At 59.3% G+C, this 21,849-nt stretch overlaps 1 protein-coding gene across 5 annotated transcripts; it reads left to right on the forward strand.

The window, feature by feature from the left end:
• Positions 1-109: 109 nt before the first annotated feature.
• KDM6B (lysine demethylase 6B) lies at positions 110-21,788 on the forward strand. Of its 5 annotated transcripts, XM_069482030.1 has the most exons (24): positions 4,342-4,404; positions 6,960-7,076; positions 11,946-12,065; positions 12,323-12,465; positions 12,558-12,699; positions 12,905-13,003; positions 13,106-13,325; positions 13,415-13,507; positions 13,592-13,753; positions 13,838-14,026; positions 14,112-14,462; positions 14,562-16,759; positions 16,846-16,972; positions 17,097-17,202; positions 17,993-18,198; positions 18,305-18,369; positions 18,452-18,523; positions 18,617-18,765; positions 18,917-19,031; positions 19,118-19,305; positions 19,502-19,643; positions 20,035-20,161; positions 20,251-20,421; positions 20,521-21,788. In XM_069482030.1, the coding sequence occupies exons 5-24, from the start codon at positions 12,563-12,565 to the stop codon at positions 20,542-20,544; spliced, it is 4,941 nt and encodes a 1,646-aa protein (XP_069338131.1). In that variant the 5' UTR covers positions 4,342-4,404; positions 6,960-7,076; positions 11,946-12,065; positions 12,323-12,465; positions 12,558-12,562; the 3' UTR covers positions 20,545-21,788. The 5 variants fall into 5 exon arrangements, with proteins under 5 accessions (XP_069338127.1, XP_069338131.1, XP_069338126.1 ...); XM_069482026.1 differs by lacking the exons at positions 4,342-4,404; positions 20,521-21,788 and adding an exon at positions 110-183 and having other exon boundaries at positions 20,251-20,506; XM_069482025.1 differs by lacking the exon at positions 20,521-21,788 and having other exon boundaries at positions 20,251-20,506.
• The last annotated feature ends 61 nt before the right edge of the window (positions 21,789-21,849 follow it).

The following is a 21,849-nucleotide window of genomic DNA, read 5'->3' on the forward strand; positions in this document are numbered from 1 at the left end:
GGGGCGGGACCACGAGAACGGGGCGGGGCTGGGGGAACGGGGGTGCGGGTGTTTGTGTTGGAAAATCCAACTGCGCCATTGGGCGGAGCGGCCCCCCCCAGCCCCAGCCTGGGAGAGGGGGGGCCGCTCGACCCCCTGGGAGACCTTGGGAAGCCTGAGCACCTGGGACCCCCCCAGAATCAGGTAACGGGGAGCCGCGAGGACGTCTGTAAAGAGGGAAACCATCTCCGTGCAGGGGGCGGGACGCCTGAGTCGTAGGAGGGGTAGAGCTGGGGATGGACGTTTGCGTCTAGGGAAAGGCACTGGGAAAAAGACTGGGGCGCAGGACATCCAGGTCTCCTACAAAAGAACAGGGCGGGGGTGGGAGAAGAACTGGGAGGCAGATGTCTTGGGTTCCAGATGTCAAGAAGGGCCTGAAAGGACTCCCAGTTCCCCCAGGGCCGGGTGCAGCAGTTCTAACTGAAGGGCAAGACTAAAAGGCAGAGTTTGCAGAGAGGTCAATGCGATGGCCCATTAAGGTCAGATGTGGTCAGACTAGGGGTGTCTCCGGTTCCGGGGCCATTTCAAGTCTCCCACCACTTCTTTCCACGGGTCAGGTATATGGGCTCAGCCTGACTTTCCCACCAGGAGCCCCAAGAGCTTTCTAGCGGTAGCCTTCGCCCCCATCCCACTCCACCCCGCCTCACCTCCCTCTCGGCCTCGTCCGCTAATTTCCTCATCCCTGGGCCTGCCCCCACTCTGCAGTCTCGGGTTCCCTAACCCTCAAATGCCTCGCAATGGTTTCTAGATGCCGAACCTTCCCAATGTAGCCACGAGATGGCGAGGGCGAGACGCACAGCTAGAGCTGAGGGCAGTACGAATGGGGGCTGTGACCATGAGAGCAGCTGAAGCCCCCCGTCCCAGCCTGAGGGAAAGGTGGGTTGAGGCCCTCATTTGACTTCGTGTCACCTGGGCCCCCTCACAGGAAATTGCGGGCAGCAGGGCAAAGGGCATAGGATGGAGAGCAGGCTGGGGTAAATAGTGGGGAGGGGGGCAAGCGGTTTGGTTACTAAGCAACGTAGATTCGCTTCCTGTCTTTTGTGGCTTGTGGCTGTGACATGGGTGGGGGTTAGAGAGAGTGGGGGGCTTGGAGACTGTGGGGCAGGTTGAAGGCAGGACCCCTGGTTCCCCGGCCTAGGAAAACCCTAGGAGGTAGGAGGAGAAGCAGCGAGCTGCGCTGCAACCGAAAAGGACTAAGCGGTTACCCAGCGGGGGGCGGGACCAAGGCGCGGCGCTCACCTCGGCTCCCCTTCCCTCCTGGGGCTTGCTTGCCCTGTTGCCAGAGTAACTGGAGAGCGAGACTCGGGAGCCCGATTCCCTAACTCTCCCGTCCGTCCAATCCACTCCACCGGACGTCCCTGACATCAGCGCCCTGGCAGCCAATGGGGAAAGGGCATTATAGAGCGACTGGAAAAGGGAGAGAGGAGGGGAAGAGGTGGAGAAAGGGAGGAGGTAGCTGCCCGGGACCCGCACGTGCACTCCCACACGCTCGCGCCCACCCCCCGTTTCATCGCACGCGCCCTTGCACCCCCTTGCGCCTGCGCAGCGAGCCACCTCCCCCCTCCCCCCACCCGCCGCCACCCGCTCCCCGTCTGGAGTCTGGGTAAACCAGCACAGGGCTGCGCTCCTCAGCCCCTGGGGACTCAGACGTCTGGGTCGGTCAGCACTGTTTCACTGGGTCGCGACCATTGATGCCCAGCCTTGCTTGGGAGGGCCAGCTACCTGTTCCCACCTCCCCCCAGCTGGCGCCCCACGCTCCCAGGTGGGCTGGGCGGAGCTGTGGTTTCCGGCCCCATATGCTCAGGCACTGCCTTCCCGGGCTCTGGCTTAGGTCGCTTCCCCAAGAGAAAGGGAGCGGGTACCAGAGCCCCTTCCCGAGGCTTCAGTCGCCCGGGCCCAGCTGCTGTTGCTGGCGGGGGAGGGCGCTGCGGGGAAGCCCCGGACTGCCCAGGTGACTCCTCTGGGCCATCACGCCCCTTCTTCGCATGAATTCCTGCTCTTTGATGTGCACCAAAAGCCTTGCCATCCTTAACGTTTCCTCCTTACTCGCCCTGGTGTTCTTTACACCTCCCTCGGCTCCTTTCAGGCTGTCTGTCCCCGTCTCCACTCGTCCTTCTCTGCTTCTCCCGATTACATAACTCTTCCTCTCGCCGTGTCCTGATTTCAACTCCACAGACTCCGCCCTGGAACTGCGCGGGGAGGGGCGGGACAGTTGGGGACCCAGACAGATTATGGCTGTCGGCCGGATGGGGCACGGGGGGATCCCGCAGATGGGAGACGGAGCCCCGCGGGACCCGGTGCCCCCATTCCCCGTCCCCCACCCCCCACCCGAGATCTCGCCCAAGAGAGATGAGGCACTATATCTCTGAGAGGCGTGTCGAGACTCCTGTCAGAAATGTGGGTTGGGAGGTCAGGGCTGGAGGCGGAGGAGCGGAGGCAAGCGAGAGGCCGAGTCCCTGGGATTGAGTCGTATTGAGGGTAAAAGAGGTGAAGGTAGGACGCCTGGGTCTCTTTTTTGGGTTCCCAGAAGGCCTAAGGCTGTTTCCCAGGAAGCTCAGCCAGCAGACCCCGCAGACCCGTAGGGGTCAAAGGTCTGTGTTAGAGGTGGCCTGGGATGATGTCACCAGTGCACGTGCCCTGGGATGGTTGCCTGGCAATGAGGTCTCCTCCTCCTTCCATTCCCTCCCACCTCTGCCCTGAGTCCAGTTCCAGTCCCGTGCCATCTCTTTCCCTTCTCTCTTCCTTTGGCCTTAGCCTCCTGCAGGTGGGAAACCCCGGCCTGGAGTTTTGGGAGGGGGAGGGGCACGGGTGTGGTGTGGCTGAAAGACTTTGCCCCCAGTTGCTGGGCTGAGAGAACCTTGGGTCACTTTTCCCTAGATTGGCACAGAAGAACTTCCCCTCCAAGCCTCCACTCCCCCGCCCCCAGAGAGAGCCTCCCAGCAGTCTCTTTACTTTCCCACCTGCTGCATGGCCAAGTGTCCCATTGGCCCCTTCCCACCCACATTGATGTGGAGTGGGAGTGGTTGTCAAGATAGCTACCCCCAGGAGAAAAGTTGTGTGTAGTTAGGGGGATTCATTGGACACCAGCTCATGCCTGATGTCCCCTTAATCTATGGCACATCCCCACCCCTCTGCAAACAGTTGAGGAAAAGGGTCAAGAAACAGTATTAGGCTGAAAAGTTAGGGTCATTATACTGTGTAGGTGGGTAAGTCAGTTTGTGGCATCTCAGGGGAGGTCTCAGTTGACAGCTATGGCTGCCTTTCTCTATAGAGTCTTGGGGTTGGTGATGGTATTGGAAAAAATCAGTTTCTGCCTTTGTGTACCTTAGAGTTTGGGTAGTCAGATCAGACCTAGTTTCTAATCCCAGCTCTGCCACTTAGTGGCTATTGGGACTTGGAAAGGTCACAACCTTGATGAGCCTCATATTCTTAATCTGGAAAATTTAAATATCAATACCTACCTTCAAGGCCCATGGGAAAAAAATGAGACAATTTATGCAAAGCACTTAGCACAGTGCCTGGCACAGAATGAACACTGAATGAATGCTCGTTGTTATCAAATACTTTTATTATTAAATGGTGTTAGTTGTTATTTTTATTATTATAGGTGGTAGACCTACTCCAAACTAACCATGACCTTAGGAGTTTGTTAGGGAGAAATGGATAGTTTGTGTTAATTTGGAGGTGGGGGTGCTGGGGATTAGCTGTGACTGCTTTGTGCACTTTATTTGATGAGGGCTTTACACAGATTTGTATTGCTTTATTTAGGATTATTTTTTGCTACTCTCGGAGAAGAAATAGCTAAGACTATTCCTTTGGCTTTGAACATAAAATAATTGTATTATGGTTCTTAATTTTGAAGCAAGACCCCAGTCCCTTCCCATGTTGTTCTCTGGAACCTTTCATTTTGCAAAGGGACTCCACAGTTTCTCTAGCCGGGAAAGGGCTAGGCTGAGGGGTGTGTAAAAGATTGGGGTGGGTGGGTGGAGAGAGACTAGTGCAGGGGGCTGGGGGGCTGGGGGGGGCGGGTAGTTAAAGGAAGAGACCGGAAGGGAGGAGGAGGGAGCCTGCTGGTGGGGAGGGAGGGAGGGGAGGAGGAGGTGGAGGAGGAGGAGAAGGAGGAGGAGAAGGAGGAGGAGGGAGGGGGTTGGGGAGAGCCTGCTACAGTTCTTTGTTTGACTCCGGGACTCAGGGACGGGGAGGAGGAGGGAGGGAGGCAGAGGCTGCAAGCGCCGGGGCAGGCCCAGGAGGCAGAGGAGGGACCGTCTCCCCCGCCCCCCCAGCCCCCACTCCCCCGCCCCCGCTGCTTCCCCCCCCTCCCTACCCGGACTCCGGGGGCACCGCCGGGGGACAGACACCCAGCAGGTAACCCTGGCCTGGCTCACCCTCCCCGCTCGGATTTTCCTCCACACCCTCCCGGATGACCCCTTTCCCCCTTTCCGTCTCCCCGTTTCCCCTGGCCTTGCCTCTTTTCCCTGGTCTTCCTTGTTCCATCGCCCCCAATTGGGCTTGTCGCCCGCTGGCTGCGCCGCCGTCTCGTGCAGCCTGATTCTCTTCACCTCATCCAACAGCCTGTGCGCCCTAGGTCTGCCCTAGGCGCCTTTTGGGGCTCTGTCTCGCTGCTTCTCCGGGCTCCTGCTCCCTTCCAACCTGTCTCCTGGGGTTTTGGGGGAGGAGGGAGTACCTGTCCTTTTCTCCCTCCCTCTAGTTCCCTGCCCCCCCAACTCTGGCCCCCCTTCTCCTTCTAGCAGTATCTAGGGGTGGGGAGAAAACCGGAATTTGGGGGGCCCCCTGGAGAGGCAAGGGCCCCCTGTCGTTGGGGAGAGGGGCTGTGTGTGTGTGTGTGTGTGTGTGTGTGTATAGGGTGGGGGTGGGGGTCAGTTAGAGACCTGGCTGCCTCTCTGTTGTCCCTTTAAATGGCCCTCACATTTCTGGGGGGAGGTAGCAAGCCGCCTGCCTGGGGGGCAGGGCCCTTGGTTCGTCCACACATTCAAGGGTGGTAATGATTTAAAGGGACAGCCTCGGTGTGTCCGCTGCCACCCTGTGCCGGCAGGCAGGGGAGCCGGCAGGCCTTGTCTAGGGAGGCTTGGCTGGTGAGCAGGGCATTTGAGGCTGAGTCTGTAGCCAGGCCTGCCAGGTCTGGGACAGTGCTGTGGCTGGGAAGGTGCAAGGAGGGGTGACAGCCTGCCTGCGGGGTGCTTAGCCTGTGCTTTCTCCAGGGCCCCACCTTTGGGTACATGGACTCCTTGGCCAAGAATCCTAAGTCCAAACTACAGAGTCTGTCAGCCACCAGGTGGGGGCCACCAGCAGGTCTGCAGGTCAGCAGCCTGGCCTGGGCACTTTGGAGCTCGCCCTTCAGCTTCCCCTTTTGTTGTTTGGCTCTGTGCACAAGAAAGCCCCAGCCCCTCCCCCAGCTCCCCCTTCCCGTCCACATGCCCCCCCAACACACACACACATTCACACACGCGCACACACACACACACCCCAGCTGTTGGACAGATGAATTACAGCCTCCGGCTTGGGGCCAGGGCTGGTGAGGGATTAAAGCTCTGGGGCTGGCCCTTTAAATGACTATTAGCCCCTCCCCCACTCTGGTGTCCAGACACCCCTCACACACACCCCTGACCCCCTTGGCTGCCCCTCACACCTCCTCTTGGTCTGTCCTAAGGCCTGCCCACTCCCCTCTCTCTAGACTAGACCCTGCCCCCATCACAACCACATACACAAATGTTACAGTGTATACATTACACACTCCCTGGTCCCACATTCTGAGTCTCCCTGTTGTAGAGGGTTCTAGCGTCAAGCTCCCTTCTCCAGCAGAAGGGCCTTGCTTGCCTGGCCTCTCCAGCCTTCAGCTGACCACTACCCTGGCCCAGTGAAGGGGCCTTGCATGGGTCAGAAATAGGACCTCCCTGGGGGCAGTGTCATCAGCAGCCAAGGAAGCTTGCGGCACATTGCATCATGGAGGCTGGGGGCCAGAGGCCTGAGTCCCTGGGGCAGGGGTAAGGATGGGGGCTGGAAGGACAGGGAATAGAGATTTGACTGGGAGCCCAAGAGTATGGGTTTGTAAGGGCAGAGAATGAGAACTATGAGTAAGGGAGCAGAAAACATAGATCTCTGGGGAGTAAGTCTGAGGTGAGGGCTGATTTAGTTCTAAACCTTGGATGGACATCTGATTCTTGGCCTTGGACTTATGTTAAAAGACCTAGCCTCTTGTCTCTAAGGGTTGGGAAGGAAGGGCATGGGCCTCTAACACCTTCTTGGCCACATAGAGGAAGGAGGTGATGGGGAAACAGGATATGGCCTTGAGGGGTGGGATGGAGGGGAGGCTTGCAGCAGAGGCCACTTACAGGCTCAGGCCCAGAGTCATAGTTCTTGCAGGGGAGGAAGGCACCTCCCTGTTGGGCCCGTTCATCTAGTCTGGCCACCTGTGCTGCTAGCCAAGACCTGCCTGTACCCGCCCCAGGGAAGAAGAGGAGGCAGAGTCCAGAGGGTGGGGTTGACTGTCTGGTGTCTTGATAAGGTTGGAGGGGACACAGAGCTAAAAGAAGAGGGTCTGCATGCCCTGGGGCTAGGACTCAAACTGGTCTGTGTACAGATGTCAGGGCAGCAGTACAGATGCCAGGGGCCAGGGAGTCTCAGCAGAAGGGTCCAGTCAGAAGAACGATCATGGGTTGGGTGTCCAGTGTAGACTTACTCAGATGCTACAGCATGCCCCTCTTATGATCTGGTCCAGGCTGTGTCCTAAAGGGGAAGGCTGGAGGACCACTTTGGAGATGGCTTTTTCTGGTTGCCATGGAAACAGAGTCTCCCATCCTATCTAATCCCAAAGCCAGGTCTCTCCTTAATGAGGGGACAGGGAGCACAGGGAAATTCTCCAGCCTGGGAGACCCCACCTCTAACTGACTTCTTTCTTTTAGGTTCCCCTCAGGCACCATGCCAGCCCCATAGCACTGCCCACCCCACCACCGTGGTTTGCTGTACCCCATTGCTGGGACACTGGTTCCAATGAGACAGTGCACAACCAACTCCATCTGGTAAGTCCTGCCCCTGGGTGACCCTCTCCCCTCAACAGTCCAACTCTGCACTACATGGTTGAAGATGCTTGGTATGATCTGGATCATGGATCATGCCCACTCTTCAGAATGGTCCAGTCCAATTCTGAGCTTCCTCCCACCATGTGGTGTTTGAGTGGTTCAGCCCTCCTGGTTTATGGACCTCCCCCGCGTCTCCTGTGAATGGTTCAGCCCTGTGCTTCACCAGCCTCTCCACTACCACCCAAAAATCTCCGCCCTCCACCCCAAGTGCTACAGCTCAGTTGCTTATTGAGTTAAGCTGGAGTTTGCAAGCTGAAAAGTGGATGTGAGAGACCCTGGAGGAATTTTTTCTTGGGAGGGGAAGGGCTTTGCCCCTGTAAGAGTTGTTGAATAGCCTGGCTTATAGAGAGTGTTTGGAAATTGATTTGGGGAGATAATGGAGAACACTGCCACAACAGCTTACTATGGCCACAGCGAACTTGGTATCTCACCTTTTATTCCAGATCCCTTGTGTCCATTGTCTCCCCACTGAACTATATAGTGTTCACCGCACTAAGTCTTAATCCTCTTCTGCTTCCCACTCTCCTGCCAGTTCTCTATCCAGGCCCTGCTTCATTTCCTATTCCTCTGTGGGAGAAAAGGGAAAATGATCCCTAGGCCAAGGACTTAAGTTCTCTGAGTGTGTGTTACTCTTCCCCATTACTCATTGTGTTTCCTGTGTGGTTTTCATCTACATATTTCTTACTGTTTGGCATGATGGTTTGCACTTTGGGGTGCCTCAGTGGATTTGTGTTGAATAATGTGTTAACTGAATAAGCTTCATTGCCAAGAAATCTATGGCTTCTGAAATCTTAAGCACAGCCTCCTACCCCCACCTTTTCTAGAGGACATAAGACATTTGGGATGGTAACATGGGGTAGAGCTGAAAGGAAGATGGCCTGTGAAAATAAAACCATGTGAGGGAGAATAGGACACAGGAAGTATAGAAAAGTGGTAAGAATGAGGCTCTGGAAAGAAGCCCAGTTCTTCCATTTACTTGCAGAATGACCTTGGCCAAATTATCTAACCACTCTGAGCCTCAATTTCCTAATCTGTAAAATGGGGTAACCAAAGTACCTCCTATGTCAGGTTTTGGGAAAGAGTAAAAAAAAATCCACATAAAGTGCTTAATGTAATTCTTGGCATGCAATAAATATTCACTAAATGTTAGCAATTATCATTATAATGGGAGCCTCAGGGAGCTGTGAGGCTAAGCAGGGATGTTGAGGGATGGGACAGAAACTGATTGAAGGCAGACAGACCCCCAAAATACTTCACTCAAATAGAATGATCACTGACCCAGCCAGACATCAGGATTCAGGGGAGTGAAGTGAGGAGTCAGCAGGGTCAGCCCGCTCCAATGTTTCCTTGACTCTGTTCAGGAACATGAAGGCAAACACAGAAGGGCATGTGCAGAGACACACGTGATCACGCTAGTGATGCAGAGGCAGACCCAGACAAAAGACCGAGACAGGAGCTAGGCAGACACACAGACAGAGACAACCCCGCGGAGTCGTGTAGACAGGGATAATGACAGGAACGCGTCAGACACAGGCACTGTGGGAGACAAGATGAGCAGATATGCAGGTGCACATGGAGACAGACACCGGGACCCACACACAGCCGACCGTGTCAGACAGACTGACGAACACAGCGCTCAGTCAGAGGCAGACACAAGGCCTGCAGTGACACATAGCGGGCCGGGGCCGGCACCGTCACTCCTCGGTGGGGGGCGGGGTGGGGCCGGCAGCGGGGGAAGGCTGGGGAAGGGAATCCCGGGCGGGCGGCCTGCCCGGGTGGCTGAGTCACAGCGAAGCCTCCGCCGGCAGCCCTCCCCTCCGCCTCCCCCTCCCCCAGGTAAGAAGCGAGCCTGTAACCCCTCGCTTCCACCAGGCAGAATGAGGACGGGCAGACGGGATGCGGCGAGGGTCCTGGACCCGCCCCACCTCTGCGCGCGTGCAGCGTGCCCGCTAACTGCCTGCTCGGTAAAACCCTATCTGCGGGGTCTTGTCTTTGACTGTCTTGTGAGTTTGCGGGCGCTCTTCAGGCTTCTTACCACGCGTCCCGCGCGGCTGCGGCGCCGCGCGGAGAGGCTCCTCGGCCTCAAGCTCGGAGAGAGTTAAGTGGGTGTGATTGATGGAGTGGTTCTCTCTTGGGGCTGTGGGGGGCGGGGGTGCGGGGGGGTGCGGTAGGTTAAAGTCCCTAGTCCAGAGCCCGGATGCTGGGGGCGGAGCTGGGCTTTGCCGGGAGTGCCCGGATGGAGAGGGCGTGGCCTCGGCAGGAGCAGAATTAACCCTTTCAGAGCGGCTGGCTCCCGGGATTGTGGGTCGAGTTGGAAGAGGCTGGAATGCCAGCCCCAGAAGTGTTTCGCTTCCCCAGCCTGGCTCTGGCCTTGTGCGTCTCTCGTCTGTCTTCGAGGAGTCTGTGGGTGTCTTTGTGCCTGCCTGTGGTTGTCCCCTGCCTTTGGTTAGTATGGACACTGGGAGTCAGGGAGGGCTATTCTTGTTCCAAAGCGAGAGTGGAGGTGAGAGTGGACCGCGAGCCGGCCGGGGAACAGGTGTGAGCACGGCGTCTGGGCTGCCGGCGCGGGGAGGGGCCATTGTGGCGGGGGGAGACGAGAGGGGAAATTCCGCGGGACCGGTGGTGAGCAGTGTGTGGGCTGAGGAGTTGTGTCTGCCTCTGACTGTGTGTCTGTGTGTGTTCAGGGAGGCGGGGGCTGAGTCAGTGGGAATATGGGAAGGTTTTCTGGGTGACTCACACTCCCCCATCCCAAGCCTGAATCAGACCCCAAGGGAGGGCTTTGTATGGGGGGCGGATGAGGAGTCAGGCGCCTGGGTCCCGGGTGGGGACAAGGATCCGAGGTGGCTGGCGCGAGTGAGTGTGTGTTTAGTGTACAGGAAGTTTTGTCCTCAAGTGAGGGCTTTGTATTCCTGGGAACAGGCGTGAGGGCGTGTGGATAAAGGTGGAAGACCACAGCTTGAGGGACAGGAATCGCTGATTTAGGGAAAGCTGAGTCAGTTCCCCGTGGGAAAGGGGAAGTGGCAGAGGGGAAGTGTCATCATCGCAGAAGGGGAAGCTGCATTTCCTGGTAACTGGCAGCACCCTCGGCACCACTTCCAAGTAGGGATCTGCTCCTCTGATGTCTGGTCTCCCAGCTCCCCATTTCCCTATGTCTGATGCATGGGTTTCCCCACCCCCACCCCGGGATTTGGGTGGGGGCAGCTAGTCAGGGCTATACTTGACCGCATTTAAACGCTGTACTAGTGCCAGTGTTTGATAACTGATAGAAAGGCTGCTGCCTCTGGTGAAGAGAGTTCTGACGGAAACTCCGCTTGAACTGCAGGAGAAGGTCCGCGGGGCCCAAGCGCCCACCAGGGCTCGGCCGAGAGTGGCACGTCTGAGACCTGTAGGGTCCAAGCGTTTCCTTGCAAACAGACGACCTTGCCCCTGCAGGAGGGAAGGCTCTTTTCACCAGAAACCCGTCTGCCTTTGTGGGCTGGGTGGAAATTTCCCCACAGCGCAGACTTCTCTTAGCGAAGGCGAACTTTCCAGCCGCCCCCAGCCCCTGGTCGCTCACTCTCCCCCGGCTTCCTGCCCGGCGCTTGCTCCAGCTGGAGCACTGGCCCCGCCCCCGCCGCTTTGTACTCGACACTCGCCTCTCGCCGCTCTTTGTACTCTAGACTCTCAATGGACCGATCCCGGGAGCGGAGCCGGCTCCCTACCTGCGGGGACGCCGGGTAGGCGCGGGGACGCAGCTCCTGGGTTTAGAAAGGCGAGAAGGAAGAGCTAGGGCTAAAGGGAAGGTGCCCAGAAGACGGGAGTGCTGTGTCCTTCGTGGGTCTATGCCAGTACCAACGGGAAGGGGTGGGGGGGCGTGAAGGAGGAAGTGAAACGGGTTCTGGGTTCTTTAAGGGAGTGGGCGGTGAGAGTGGGACAAGGGTGATGTCACTGCCTGTCGGGCCCCGCCCTCCTCCCTCCCTTAAGACCCCCCCACACTTACACACACTGCTTCCGCTGCGCAAGTAGCCACGTCACGGGCAACCCCCGAAATCCCCCCTCCCTTGGGGGGCGGGGGCCACGTGGGCCGTGGGGAACCGCGTGGCCCCGGCGGGGAAGGGCATAGAGGATACCGGAGCCACGAGAGAGGGGCCACTCGGGACTGCGGTGCGCGACTTCTCGGAATTTGGGGGATTACAGGAGGAGTTTTGCTTTGGGGGTCGGTCAGTATTGAAGACCCAGAGAGCCAGGGAAAGTGAAGGAGCTGGAGGAACTAGGTATGAGGCTGGGGGATTGACCACGGTTGGGGTCGGGGTCGGGTGTTGGGGGAGTGGAATGCTCTGCTAGCGGCGTGGGAGGGTTTGGGTGCCGTAGAAGTCGCGGTGGCTGGCCAGTCCTGAGCAGTTCCCAGGGGCGCTGGTGGGGGGGGGGGGTCAGTCACTGGACGAGGTGAAGTGAGAAGGGGAGGGACGTCTTTGCGTTCTGCATCCGTCTGCAGTCCGTCAGTCTTGCGGTGACTGGGAGGAGGGCGACTGGAGAGGTCTGGCCGGGATCACCGGTGGTGGTTCAGTGGCTGCTCGAGCCTTGCGGGTAGTGTCTTCCTCCAGGCCGGCCTGAGTGTGCGACTCGCTGCCGTCACCCGCACGCGTCTAGTCCTTGCTGGCCTTCTTGCCCTGCCGGCCCGAGTGTCAGAACCAAGATGGGGACCCTAGATGGGAGCCGCAGGGTCACATCGGGGTCACCCCGGGCCGAGCCCGTCAGACCGGCTCCGCCGCCCCTCCTCCCGGGGCCGCTGCCTGCCGGGCTAACCTCGCTGCGATTGGTTCCGGCCAGGCTGTTACTGAGGCGGAGACGCGGGTGATGATTGGCTTTCTGAGGAGAGAGGAAGTCCTGTGATTGGCCAGATCTTGGGAGCTCGCCGGCGCGGTGAGAGGACGCTCCCACGGAGGCCGGGTAAGCGGCGGCGTTGCCGGTCAGCCTCTGTGGCTTCGGACTGGAAATCTGGCAGTGCAGCCACCCTGTCCCACCGACTGGCCATTCGGCTCCTAGCCACTCTTCTGGCCCTGTAGGGGCTCCTTAGGTCTGGTGGGCCTCCCCTTAGGGAAAGCCACAAATGACAGACTTGTGGGTGCCACAGGCAGCCCAACCCAGCTCCTGGGCCCTGTGTGTTGGCCAGTTCACCTCACTCCCTTTTCTCGTTCTTTCTATAGAATTGGCTGTGAAAGGCCCCAGGCGGCCATCTGGGGCAGTTGGGCACTCTCGTCAGAGCGGCTGGAGCCGGACCATCGTCCCAGAGAGCTGGGGCAGGGGGCCGTGCCCGATCTCCAGGGCTCCTGGGGCCACTGCTGACCTGGTAAGGGAAAGTCTGGGGCTGGGCTGGCTGGATTTACACTGGCAGCTCTGGTTTAGCCTTCAGTAAGAGTATAATCTCTTATTCCCACTCAGGCTGGATGCATCGGGCAGTGGACCCTCCAGGGGCCCGCGCTGCACGGGAAGCCTTTGCCCTTGGGGGCCTGAGCTGTGCTGGGGCCTGGAGCTCCTGCCCGCCTCATCCCCCTCCTCGTAGTGCATGGCTGCCTGGAGGCAGGTGAGAACTTGGGCCGTTTCTCCTTCTCCAGGCATTCATATTCTCATTTTCTATATCCCTTAATCTCCATGTCATCATTCTCTGTGGGTTTTATTCTGTGGGCCTCTGTGCAGTCCTCAGCCACTCTTATTCCCTTAGTCTTCTCCTTTCTAGGCAGGGACAAGACTGCTCCTTGCTGTACATAACAGACTTCTTCTCCCTCCAGATGCTCAGCCAGCATCGGGCAGCCCCTGCTCCCTGCTCCCCTACCCCCTTCACATGGCAGTAGCTCTGGGCACCCCAGCAAACCATATTATGCTTCAGGGTGAGTGGGGGATTTGAAGGTTCTGGGGATGGGAGGTAAGACTGGGGCCTTGAAAGAGTTCCCGCAAGCCTGACCCCCCCCATCAACTGCTCTGTTCTATAGGACGCCCACCCCAAGACCCCTCCATGGGAAGCTGGAATCTCTGCATGGCTGTGTGCAGGCATTGCTCCGGGAACCGGCCCAGCCAGGGCTATGGGAACAGCTTGGGCAGCTGTACGAGTCAGAGCATGATAGTGAGGAGGCCATACGCTGCTACCACAGTGCCCTTCGATATGGAGGAAGCTTCGCTGAGCTGGGGCCCCGCATTGGCCGACTGCAGCAGGTAGGATGAGGCAGGACATAGTAGCCTAGGATAGTGCCTTTTGGCTTAGTGCCCCCACCTTATGTCTGCTTCTGCCTGTGCTCCCCCAGGCCCAGCTCTGGAACTTTCATGCTGGCTCCTGCCAGCACCGAGCCAAGGTCCTGCCCCCGCTGGAGCAAGTGTGGAACTTGCTGCACCTTGAGGTGAGGCTGGGGCTGGGTGGGCTAGGGAGGAGGGTTGGACTAGGCCTGCACTTGTGCCATTCTCTCTTCTCTTTATGTCCTCAGCACAAGCGGAACTATGTGGCCAAGCGGGGAGGTCCCCCAGTGAAGCGAGCTGCTGAACCCCCAGTGGTGCAGCCTGTGCCTCCTGCAGCACTCTCAGGCCCCTCAGGGGAGGAGGGCCTCAGCCCTGGAGGCAAGCGCAGGAGAGGCTGCAACTCTGAACAGGTACGGTTGTAAGTGGACCAGCAGACAGTAAATAGGCAGGATTGGGGCAAAGAGTCGGGATTCTCACACCCTTTTCTCTCCTAGACTGGCCTTCCCCCAGGGCTGCCACTGCCTCCACCTCCATTGCCACCACCACCACCACCACCACCACCCCCCCTGCCTGGCCTGGCCACCAGTCCTCCATTTCAGCTGACCAAGCCAGGACTGTGGAGTACCCTGCATGGAGATGCCTGGGGCCCCGAGCGCAAGGGTTCAGTGCCCCCAGAGCGCCAGGTGAGCCCCTGTATGTTGCCTTTCACCTCTTACCTGCAAATCCCATGCTCTTCTCTTACCCAGTGTCCTCATTTATCTCCCATAGGAGCAGCGGCACTCGCTGCCTCACCCATATCCATACCCAGCTCCAGCCTACACCTCACACCCCCCTGGCCACCGGCTGGTCCCGGCCGCACCCCCAGGCCCAGGCCCCCGCCCCCCAGGAGCAGAGAGCCATGGCTGCCTGCCTGCCACCCGTCCCCCCGGAAGTGACCTTAGAGAGAGCAGAGTTCAGAGGTCGCGGATGGACTCCAGCGTTTCACCAGCAGCAACCACCGCCTGCGTGCCTTACGCCCCTTCCCGGCCCCCTGGCCTCCCCGGCACCGCCACCACCAGCAGCAGTAGCAGCAGCAGCAGCAACACCGGTCTCCGGGGTGTGGAGCCAAACCCAGGCATTGTAAGTGACAACTGCAGGTAGAGGGTGGAGTGGGGGATCAGTGGAGCTTGTCTGAGGTGGCCAGAGCAGCACTCTGACCACCTCATCCTACACTTGCAGCCCGGCGCTGACCATTACCAAACTCCCGCGCTGGAGGTCTCCTCTCACCAGGGCCGCCTGGGGCCCTTGGCACACAGCAGTCGGAAACCGTTCTTGGGGGCTCCCGCTGCCACTTCCCACCTGTCCCTGCCACCTGGGCCCCCCTCACCCCCTCCACCCCCTTGTCCCCGCCTTTTACGCCACCCCCCACCCCCTGCCTGGTTGAAGGGCCCGGCCTGCCGGGCAGCCCGAGAGGATGGAGAGATCTTAGAGGAGCTCTTCTTCGGGGCTGAGGGACCCCCCTGCCCTCCCCCACCACCCCTTCCCCACCGCGAGGGCTTCTTGGGGCCTCCGGCCCCCCGCTTTTCTGTGGGCACTCAGGATTCGCACACCCCTCCCACTCCCCCAACCACCAGCAGTAGCAGCAGCAACAATGGCAGCCACAGTAGCAGCCCTGCTGGGCCTGTGTCCTTTCCCCCACCTCCATATCTGGCCAGAAGTATGGACCCCCTTCCCCGGCCCCCTAGCCCAACACTGAGCCCCCAGGAGCCACCTCTTGCACCCCTGACTCTTGCCCTGCCTCCAGCCCCTCCCTCTTCCTGTCACCAAAATACCTCAGGAAGCTTCAGGCGCCCGGAGAGCCCCCGGCCCAGGGTCTCCTTCCCAAAGACCCCCGAGGTGGGGCCAGGGCCACCCCCAGGCCCCCTGAGTAAAGCCCCCCAGCCTGTGCCGCCCGGCGTTGGGGAGCTGCCTGCCCGAGGCCCACGACTCTTTGATTTTCCCCCTACCCCGCTGGAGGACCAGTTTGAGGAGCCAGCCGAATTCAAGATCCTACCTGATGGGCTGGCCAACATCATGAAGATGCTGGACGAATCGATTCGAAAGGAAGAGGAGCAGCAACAACAGGAGGCAGGCGTGGTCCCCCCACCCCCGCTAAAGGAGCCCTTTGCATCTCTGCAGCCTCCATTCCCCACTGACACAGCCCCCACCACCACTGCTCCCACTGCTGCCGCCGCCACCACCACCACCACCACCACCACCGCCACCGCCACCCAGGAAGAGGAGAAGAAGCCACCACCAGCCCTACCACCACCGCCGCCTCTAGCCAAGTTCCCTCCACCCCCCCAGCCACAGCCACCACCACCCCCACCACCACCCCCGCCAGCCAGCCCAGCCAGCCTGCTCAAATCCTTGGCCTCCGTGCTGGAGGGACAAAAGTACTGTTATCGGGGGACTGGAGCAGCTATTCCCACCCGGCCTGGGCCCTTGCCCACCACTCAGTATTCCCCTGGTCCCCCATCAGGTGCTACCATCCCGCCACCCACCTCAGCGGCCCCTAGCACCCAGGGCTCCCCACAGCCCTCTGCTTCCTCGTCATCTCAGTTCTCTACCTCAAGCGGGCCCTGGGCCCGGGAGCGCAGGGCAGGCGAAGAGCCAGCCCCGGGCCCCACAACCCCCACCCAGCCACCCCCACCCTTGCCGCTGCCCCCTGCTCGCTCTGAGTCTGAGGTGCTAGAAGAGATCAGTCGGGCTTGTGAGACCCTTGTGGAGCGGGTGGGCCGGAGTGCCACAGACCCAGCAGACCCCGTGGACACAGCAGGCCCAGTGGACAGTGGGACTGAGCGACTGCTGCCTCCCTCGCAGGCCAAGGAGGAGAGTGGTGGGGTGGTGGCAGCAGCAGGGTCAGGCAGCAGTAAGCGGCGGCAGAAGGAGCACCAGAAGGAGCATCGGCGGCACAGGCGGGCTTGTAAGGACACTGTGGGTCGCCGGCCCCGTGAGGGCAGGGCAAAGGCTAAGGCCAAGGCCCCCAAAGAAAAGAGCCGCCGGGTGCTGGGGAACCTGGACCTGCAGAGTGAGGAGATCCAGGGTCGTGAGAAGGCCCGGCCTGATCTTGGCGGGGCCTCCAAGGCGAAGCCACCCACAGCTCCAGCCCCTCCACCAACCCCTGCACCTTCTGCCCAGCCCACACCCCCAGCAGCCCCTGTCCCTGGCAAGAAGGCTCGGGAGGAAGCTCCAGGGCCACCGTGTGTCAGCAGGGCTGACATGCTGAAGCTGCGCTCACTTAGTGAGGGGCCTCCCAAGGAGCTGAAGATCCGGCTCATCAAGGTAGAAAGTGGTGACAAGGAGACCTTTATTGCCTCTGAGGTGGAGGAGCGGCGGCTGCGCATGGCAGACCTCACCATCAGTCACTGTGCTGCTGATGTAGTGCGTGCCAGCAAGTGAGTTGGGGGCTGTCACCCACAAGGCTGCACATTTGGCCCCATCACCCTGATGTTTCTGTCCTCATTCCACTGTCCTCCCACAGGAATGCCAAGGTGAAGGGGAAGTTTCGAGAGTCCTACCTTTCCCCTGCCCAGTCTGTGAAACCGAAGATCAACACTGAGGAGAAGCTGCCCCGGGAAAAACTCAACCCCCCCACACCCAGCATCTATGTATGTGTGCCATCTGTCCTCAGAACCACCCCTGCCAGAGGGTTCTAAGACACTGTTGGGGGCGAATGGGGTGCTCTGAGCCTGGGCCAGGGTTCTGACCGCAGCCTCTCCTGGTGTCTCTCAGCTGGAGAGCAAACGGGACGCCTTCTCGCCGGTCCTGCTGCAATTCTGTACAGACCCTCGAAACCCCATCACCGTGATCAGAGGCCTGGCGGGTTCCCTGCGGCTCAGTGAGTATGGGGGGCAGAAAGTGTGGAGAGGACTGCAGGGATCTGGGGCATATAGGACCCTCTGAGAACCCCCACACTTAAAGACCCAGGACAGTGGCTATGAGAAGTGCTCTGAGTGATGGGTCAGCTGGCCTTGGGCTTTTCTTCTGTCTGTCTGTTCCCAGCAGTGGGCAGATGGGAAGGGGATATATTTCAGGGCCTGGTAAGAGTCACTGTGGTTTTCTTAGTGATTAAGGATGAAAAGAATACAGACTTTAGAAAACTCTTGAAAACCTATTGCTTGCTTTTCAACGTTTTATTGTGCAAAATTCCAAACACATAGAAAAGTAGAGGAAATCATACAGAAATATAAGGATCAATCTTGTTTCCTTTATACCCATGTATCCTCCCTTCCCCCCACTGAGTTATTTGAAGCACATTTCAGGCTTTCACTTAACTAAGTCTTTAGTTGGATCCGGTAGTAACTTAAAGAAGCTGTTATTCACTGAGTACCTACTGTGTGCCAGGTGCTCTGCACACATGGCCAAATGCACACCTGAGGACTCTGGTTGAGGGGCTGAGCCTTGAGCAGCTGTGGGAGGAAGGGGGCTGGTAAGAAGCCAGATAGAGGCCAGCCCTCCCAGCTTCCTGTGGGGCTAGCGGTTCTTGCCTATTCCTCCTGGGCTGAGCTCCGCCAAGCCACTGTCCATCCTGTCAGAGGCCTTGGGAGTAGGAAGGGAAAAGGTCAGTTGGGTCCTCAGTCCCTGTCCTCTGCCTCTGCCCCGACGCCCTGCTCGGCCCTCCCTTGCAGACTTGGGCCTCTTCTCCACCAAGACGCTGGTGGAGGCGAGTGGCGAGCACACCGTGGAAGTGCGCACTCAGGTGCAGCAGCCCTCAGATGAGAACTGGGATCTGACTGGCACACGACAGATCTGGCCCTGCGAGAGCTCCCGTTCCCACACCACCATTGCCAAGTACGCACAGTACCAAGCCTCGTCCTTCCAGGAGTCGCTGCAGGTGAGAGGCGAGCATGAGCAGAGGCAGGGCGCTGGGATCAGGGGCTGCGGTGGGAGGGCTCCTGGAAGGTCACCCACCCAGGCCTGTCTGCTCCTCGGCTGAACAGGAGGAGAAGGAGAGTGAGGATGAGGAGTCAGAAGAGCCGGACAGCACCACAGGAACCCCTCCTAGGTACAGTACAGACGTGCCCTTTCCTTCCTAACTCTTTCCCTTCCCTTTGCTCTCCGCCAACTTGTGCTCTTCACCTCCGCAGCAGCGCACCAGACCCGAAGAACCATCACATCATCAAGTTTGGCACCAACATCGACCTGTCTGATGCCAAGCGGTCAGTGGGCTGAGGCCAGCAAAGCTGGGGCATGAGTGCTGCTGGGCTGGGAATCAGGGGTAGCCTCTCACTTTTCTCACCCTCGCACGTTAGGTGGAAGCCCCAGCTGCAGGAGCTGCTGAAGCTGCCCGCCTTCATGCGGGTAACATCCACGGGCAACATGCTGAGCCACGTGGGCCACACCATCCTGGGCATGAACACAGTGCAGCTGTACATGAAGGTGCCCGGCAGCCGAACGCCAGGTGCGCTCCACGCCGGTGCGCCCTGCGGGAAGAGCTAGAGGAGGGGCTGGCGGTGACCGTCAGCCGCCAGCCAATGAGAGCAGAGGGCGGGGCTGTCGCGGATCGCAGCTCCGATCCGGCCAGCTATGCCGTTCTCTGTCGCCCCCTGCAGGCCACCAAGAGAACAACAACTTCTGCTCCGTCAACATCAACATTGGCCCAGGTGACTGTGAGTGGTTCGCGGTGCACGAGCACTACTGGGAGACTATCAGCGCCTTCTGCGACCGGTGCGTGCCACTCCCCTGCTAGTCACCCCACCGCGTCCTCTCCCTCGGTCTCCAGGTTCCCACCTGACCCTGTGGCCACCCCGCAGGCACGGCGTGGACTACTTGACGGGTTCCTGGTGGCCAATATTGGATGACCTCTATGCATCCAATATCCCTGTGTACCGCTTCGTGCAGCGCCCGGGAGACCTGGTGTGGATTAACGCGGGGACTGTGCACTGGGTGCAGGCCACTGGCTGGTGCAACAACATCGCCTGGAACGTGGGGCCCCTCACCGGTGAGAGGGTGGGGCCAGGTGCAGGGCTTCTCAGCTTTGAGGGGATAGGGCCCCTGGGGAGTGAGCCCCTTAGAGAGTGAGCACACAGGGGTGGGGTGGGGGGACTGGGAAGATGGCCAGCTGTGAGGGAAGGGGCTTGGGCCTGAGTGGCTGGGGGCTGGTTGAGAATCCCGTAGTGATGCCCTCTGGCTTGCAGCCTATCAGTACCAGCTGGCCCTGGAACGATATGAGTGGAACGAGGTGAAGAACGTCAAATCCATTGTACCCATGATTCACGTGTCCTGGAACGTGGCTCGAACAGTCAAAATCAGCGACCCAGACTTGTTCAAGATGATCAAGTGAGAACCCTGTTTGGTGGGAGTCCATCTCCACCTGCCCTGGTCCCTGCTCTTGTCCCCGCCTGACTCTACCCGGGTCTGGAGCTCTCTCGGTCCATGTCTGTCCTGTGCCCCACAGTGTTACCTGCTGGGGAGGCTGAAGGTCCCTGCTCTCAAGACCTTGATTTCGCTGTGGTCCAAATAGACAAAAGCCACGTGAAATTTCAACTGTGACAGATATTCAGGACAGAGATTGACCCAGGCACAAAGAGGGGAGGCCCCCTAGGGGGAGGCTATGGAGCTGCGGTCTCAGGGGTCTAAGCCCCCACCCCCTCTACCTTGCTCCAACTCTGCCCTGCCTCCTCCCCCCTGCTGGCAGCCTGGCCTCAACACCCCCCCCACCGCTCCCCAGGTTCTGTCTCCTGCAGTCCATGAAGCACTGCCAGGTGCAACGGGAGAGCCTGGTGCGGGCAGGGAAGAAAATCGCTTACCAGGGCAGGGTCAAGGACGAGCCCGCCTATTACTGCAACGAGTGCGACGTGAGTGGGCCCGCTCTCCTGCTCCCCCTGTCCTGGAGGTACCCACAGTGGCCCTGACTCCCCGTGACTGCCCCTCCTCCCTGTCCCAGGTGGAGGTGTTCAACATCCTGTTTGTGACGAGTGAGAACGGCAGCCGCAACACGTACCTGGTGCACTGCGAAGGCTGTGCCCGGCGCCGCAGCGCGGGCTTGCAGGGCGTGGTGGTGCTGGAGCAGTACCGCACTGAGGAGCTGGCGCAGGCCTACGACGCCTTCACGCTGGTGAGGGCCTGGCGGGCGGGCGGGAAGGTGAGGGGCGCGCTCGGGGTGGAGGGCGCAGCCCGCACCCGCCGCTGAACCAAACCGCTTTCTCACCCGCAGGCCCCGGCCAGCACATCGCGATGAGGCCGGACGCCCCGCCCGCCTGCCCGCCCGCGCAGGGCGCCGCGGGGCCACCAGCACACGCCTGGGCTGGACCTAGGTCCCGCCTCTGGCCGGGAGGGGGGTTGGGCCCAGCCCTTCCACCCCATTGGCAGCTCCCCTCACTTAATTTATTAAGAATTTTTTTTTTTTAACAAATAATGAGGAAAAAAAGGAAAAAAAATGGGAGACGGGGGGAGGGTGCTGGCAGCCCCTCGCCCACCCAGCGCCTCCCCTCACCGACTTTGGCCTTTCTAGCAACAGACACAAGGACCAGGCTCCGGCGGCGGCGGGGGTCGCATACGGGTTCCCTCACGCCTGCCAGCCGCCCGCCCGCCCGGCGCAGATGCACGCGGCTAGTGTATGTACATAGACTTACGGCAGCCGAGGTTTTTAATGAGATTCTTTCTATGGGCTTTACCCCTCCCCCGGAACCTCCTTTTTTTTACTTCCAATGCTAGCTGTGACCCCTGTACATGTCTGTTTATTCACTTGGTTATGATTTGTATTTTTTGTTCTTTTTTGTTTTTGGTTTTTAATTTATAACAGTCCCACTCACCTCTATTTATTCATTTTTGGGAAAACCCGACCTCCCGCACCCCGAAGCCATCCTGCCCGCCCCTCCAGGGACCGCCCGCCGCCGGGCTCTCCCTGCCCCCCGAGTGTGTGTCCGGGCCCGGCCCGACCGTCTCCCGTCCGCCCGCGGCTCCAGCCGGGTTCTCATGGTGCTCAAACCCGCTCCCCTCCCCTACGTCCTGCACTTTCTCGGACCAGTCCCCCCACTCCCAACCCGACCCCAACCCCGCCTGAGGGTGAGCGACTCCTGTACTGTAGGGGAAGAAGTGGGAACTGAAATGGTATTTTGTAAAAAAATAAATAAAATAAAAAAATTTAAAGGTTTTAAAGAAAGAACTATGAGGAAAAGGAACCCCGTCCTTCCCAGCCCCGGCCAATTTTAAAAACACGGACCTTCACTCCCACCCCCTTTTCTGTTTAAGCGCGAAACAGCCCAGGGCCAGGGCCTCACTGGGGCAGGGACACCCCGGGGTGAGTTTCTCTGGGGCTTTACGTTGTTTTTTCTCCATACTGGGGCTGCGGAGGGGTGGGGGGGTTTACAGTCCCGTCCCCTCGCACTGCACTGTCTCTCTGCCCCAGGGGCAGAGGGGTCTTCCCAACCCTACCCCTATTTTCAGTGATTTTTGTGTGAGAATATTAATATTAAAAATAAAAGCCAGAAAAAAAAAACCAACCCTGTTTTGATAACGTGCTGGTGATAGCAGAGAGAGTACC

The sequence above is a fragment of the Eulemur rufifrons genome, chromosome 9 (genome assembly GCF_041146395.1).
Source record: "Eulemur rufifrons isolate Redbay chromosome 9, OSU_ERuf_1, whole genome shotgun sequence".
Lineage (NCBI taxonomy): Eukaryota > Metazoa > Chordata > Mammalia > Primates > Lemuridae > Eulemur > Eulemur rufifrons.

Coding starts and splice junctions, on each gene's coding strand:
- KDM6B (XM_069482026.1), top strand. CDS start 12,563: ATGCATCGGGCAGTGGACCCTCCAGGGGCCCGCGCTGCACGGGAAGCC. Junction 13,508..13,591: donor GGAACTTGCTGCACCTTGAG/GTGAGGCTGGGG, acceptor TTATGTCCTCAG/CACAAGCGGAACTATGTGGC. Junction 19,644..20,034: donor GACTTGTTCAAGATGATCAA/GTGAGAACCCTG, acceptor ACCGCTCCCCAG/GTTCTGTCTCCTGCAGTCCA.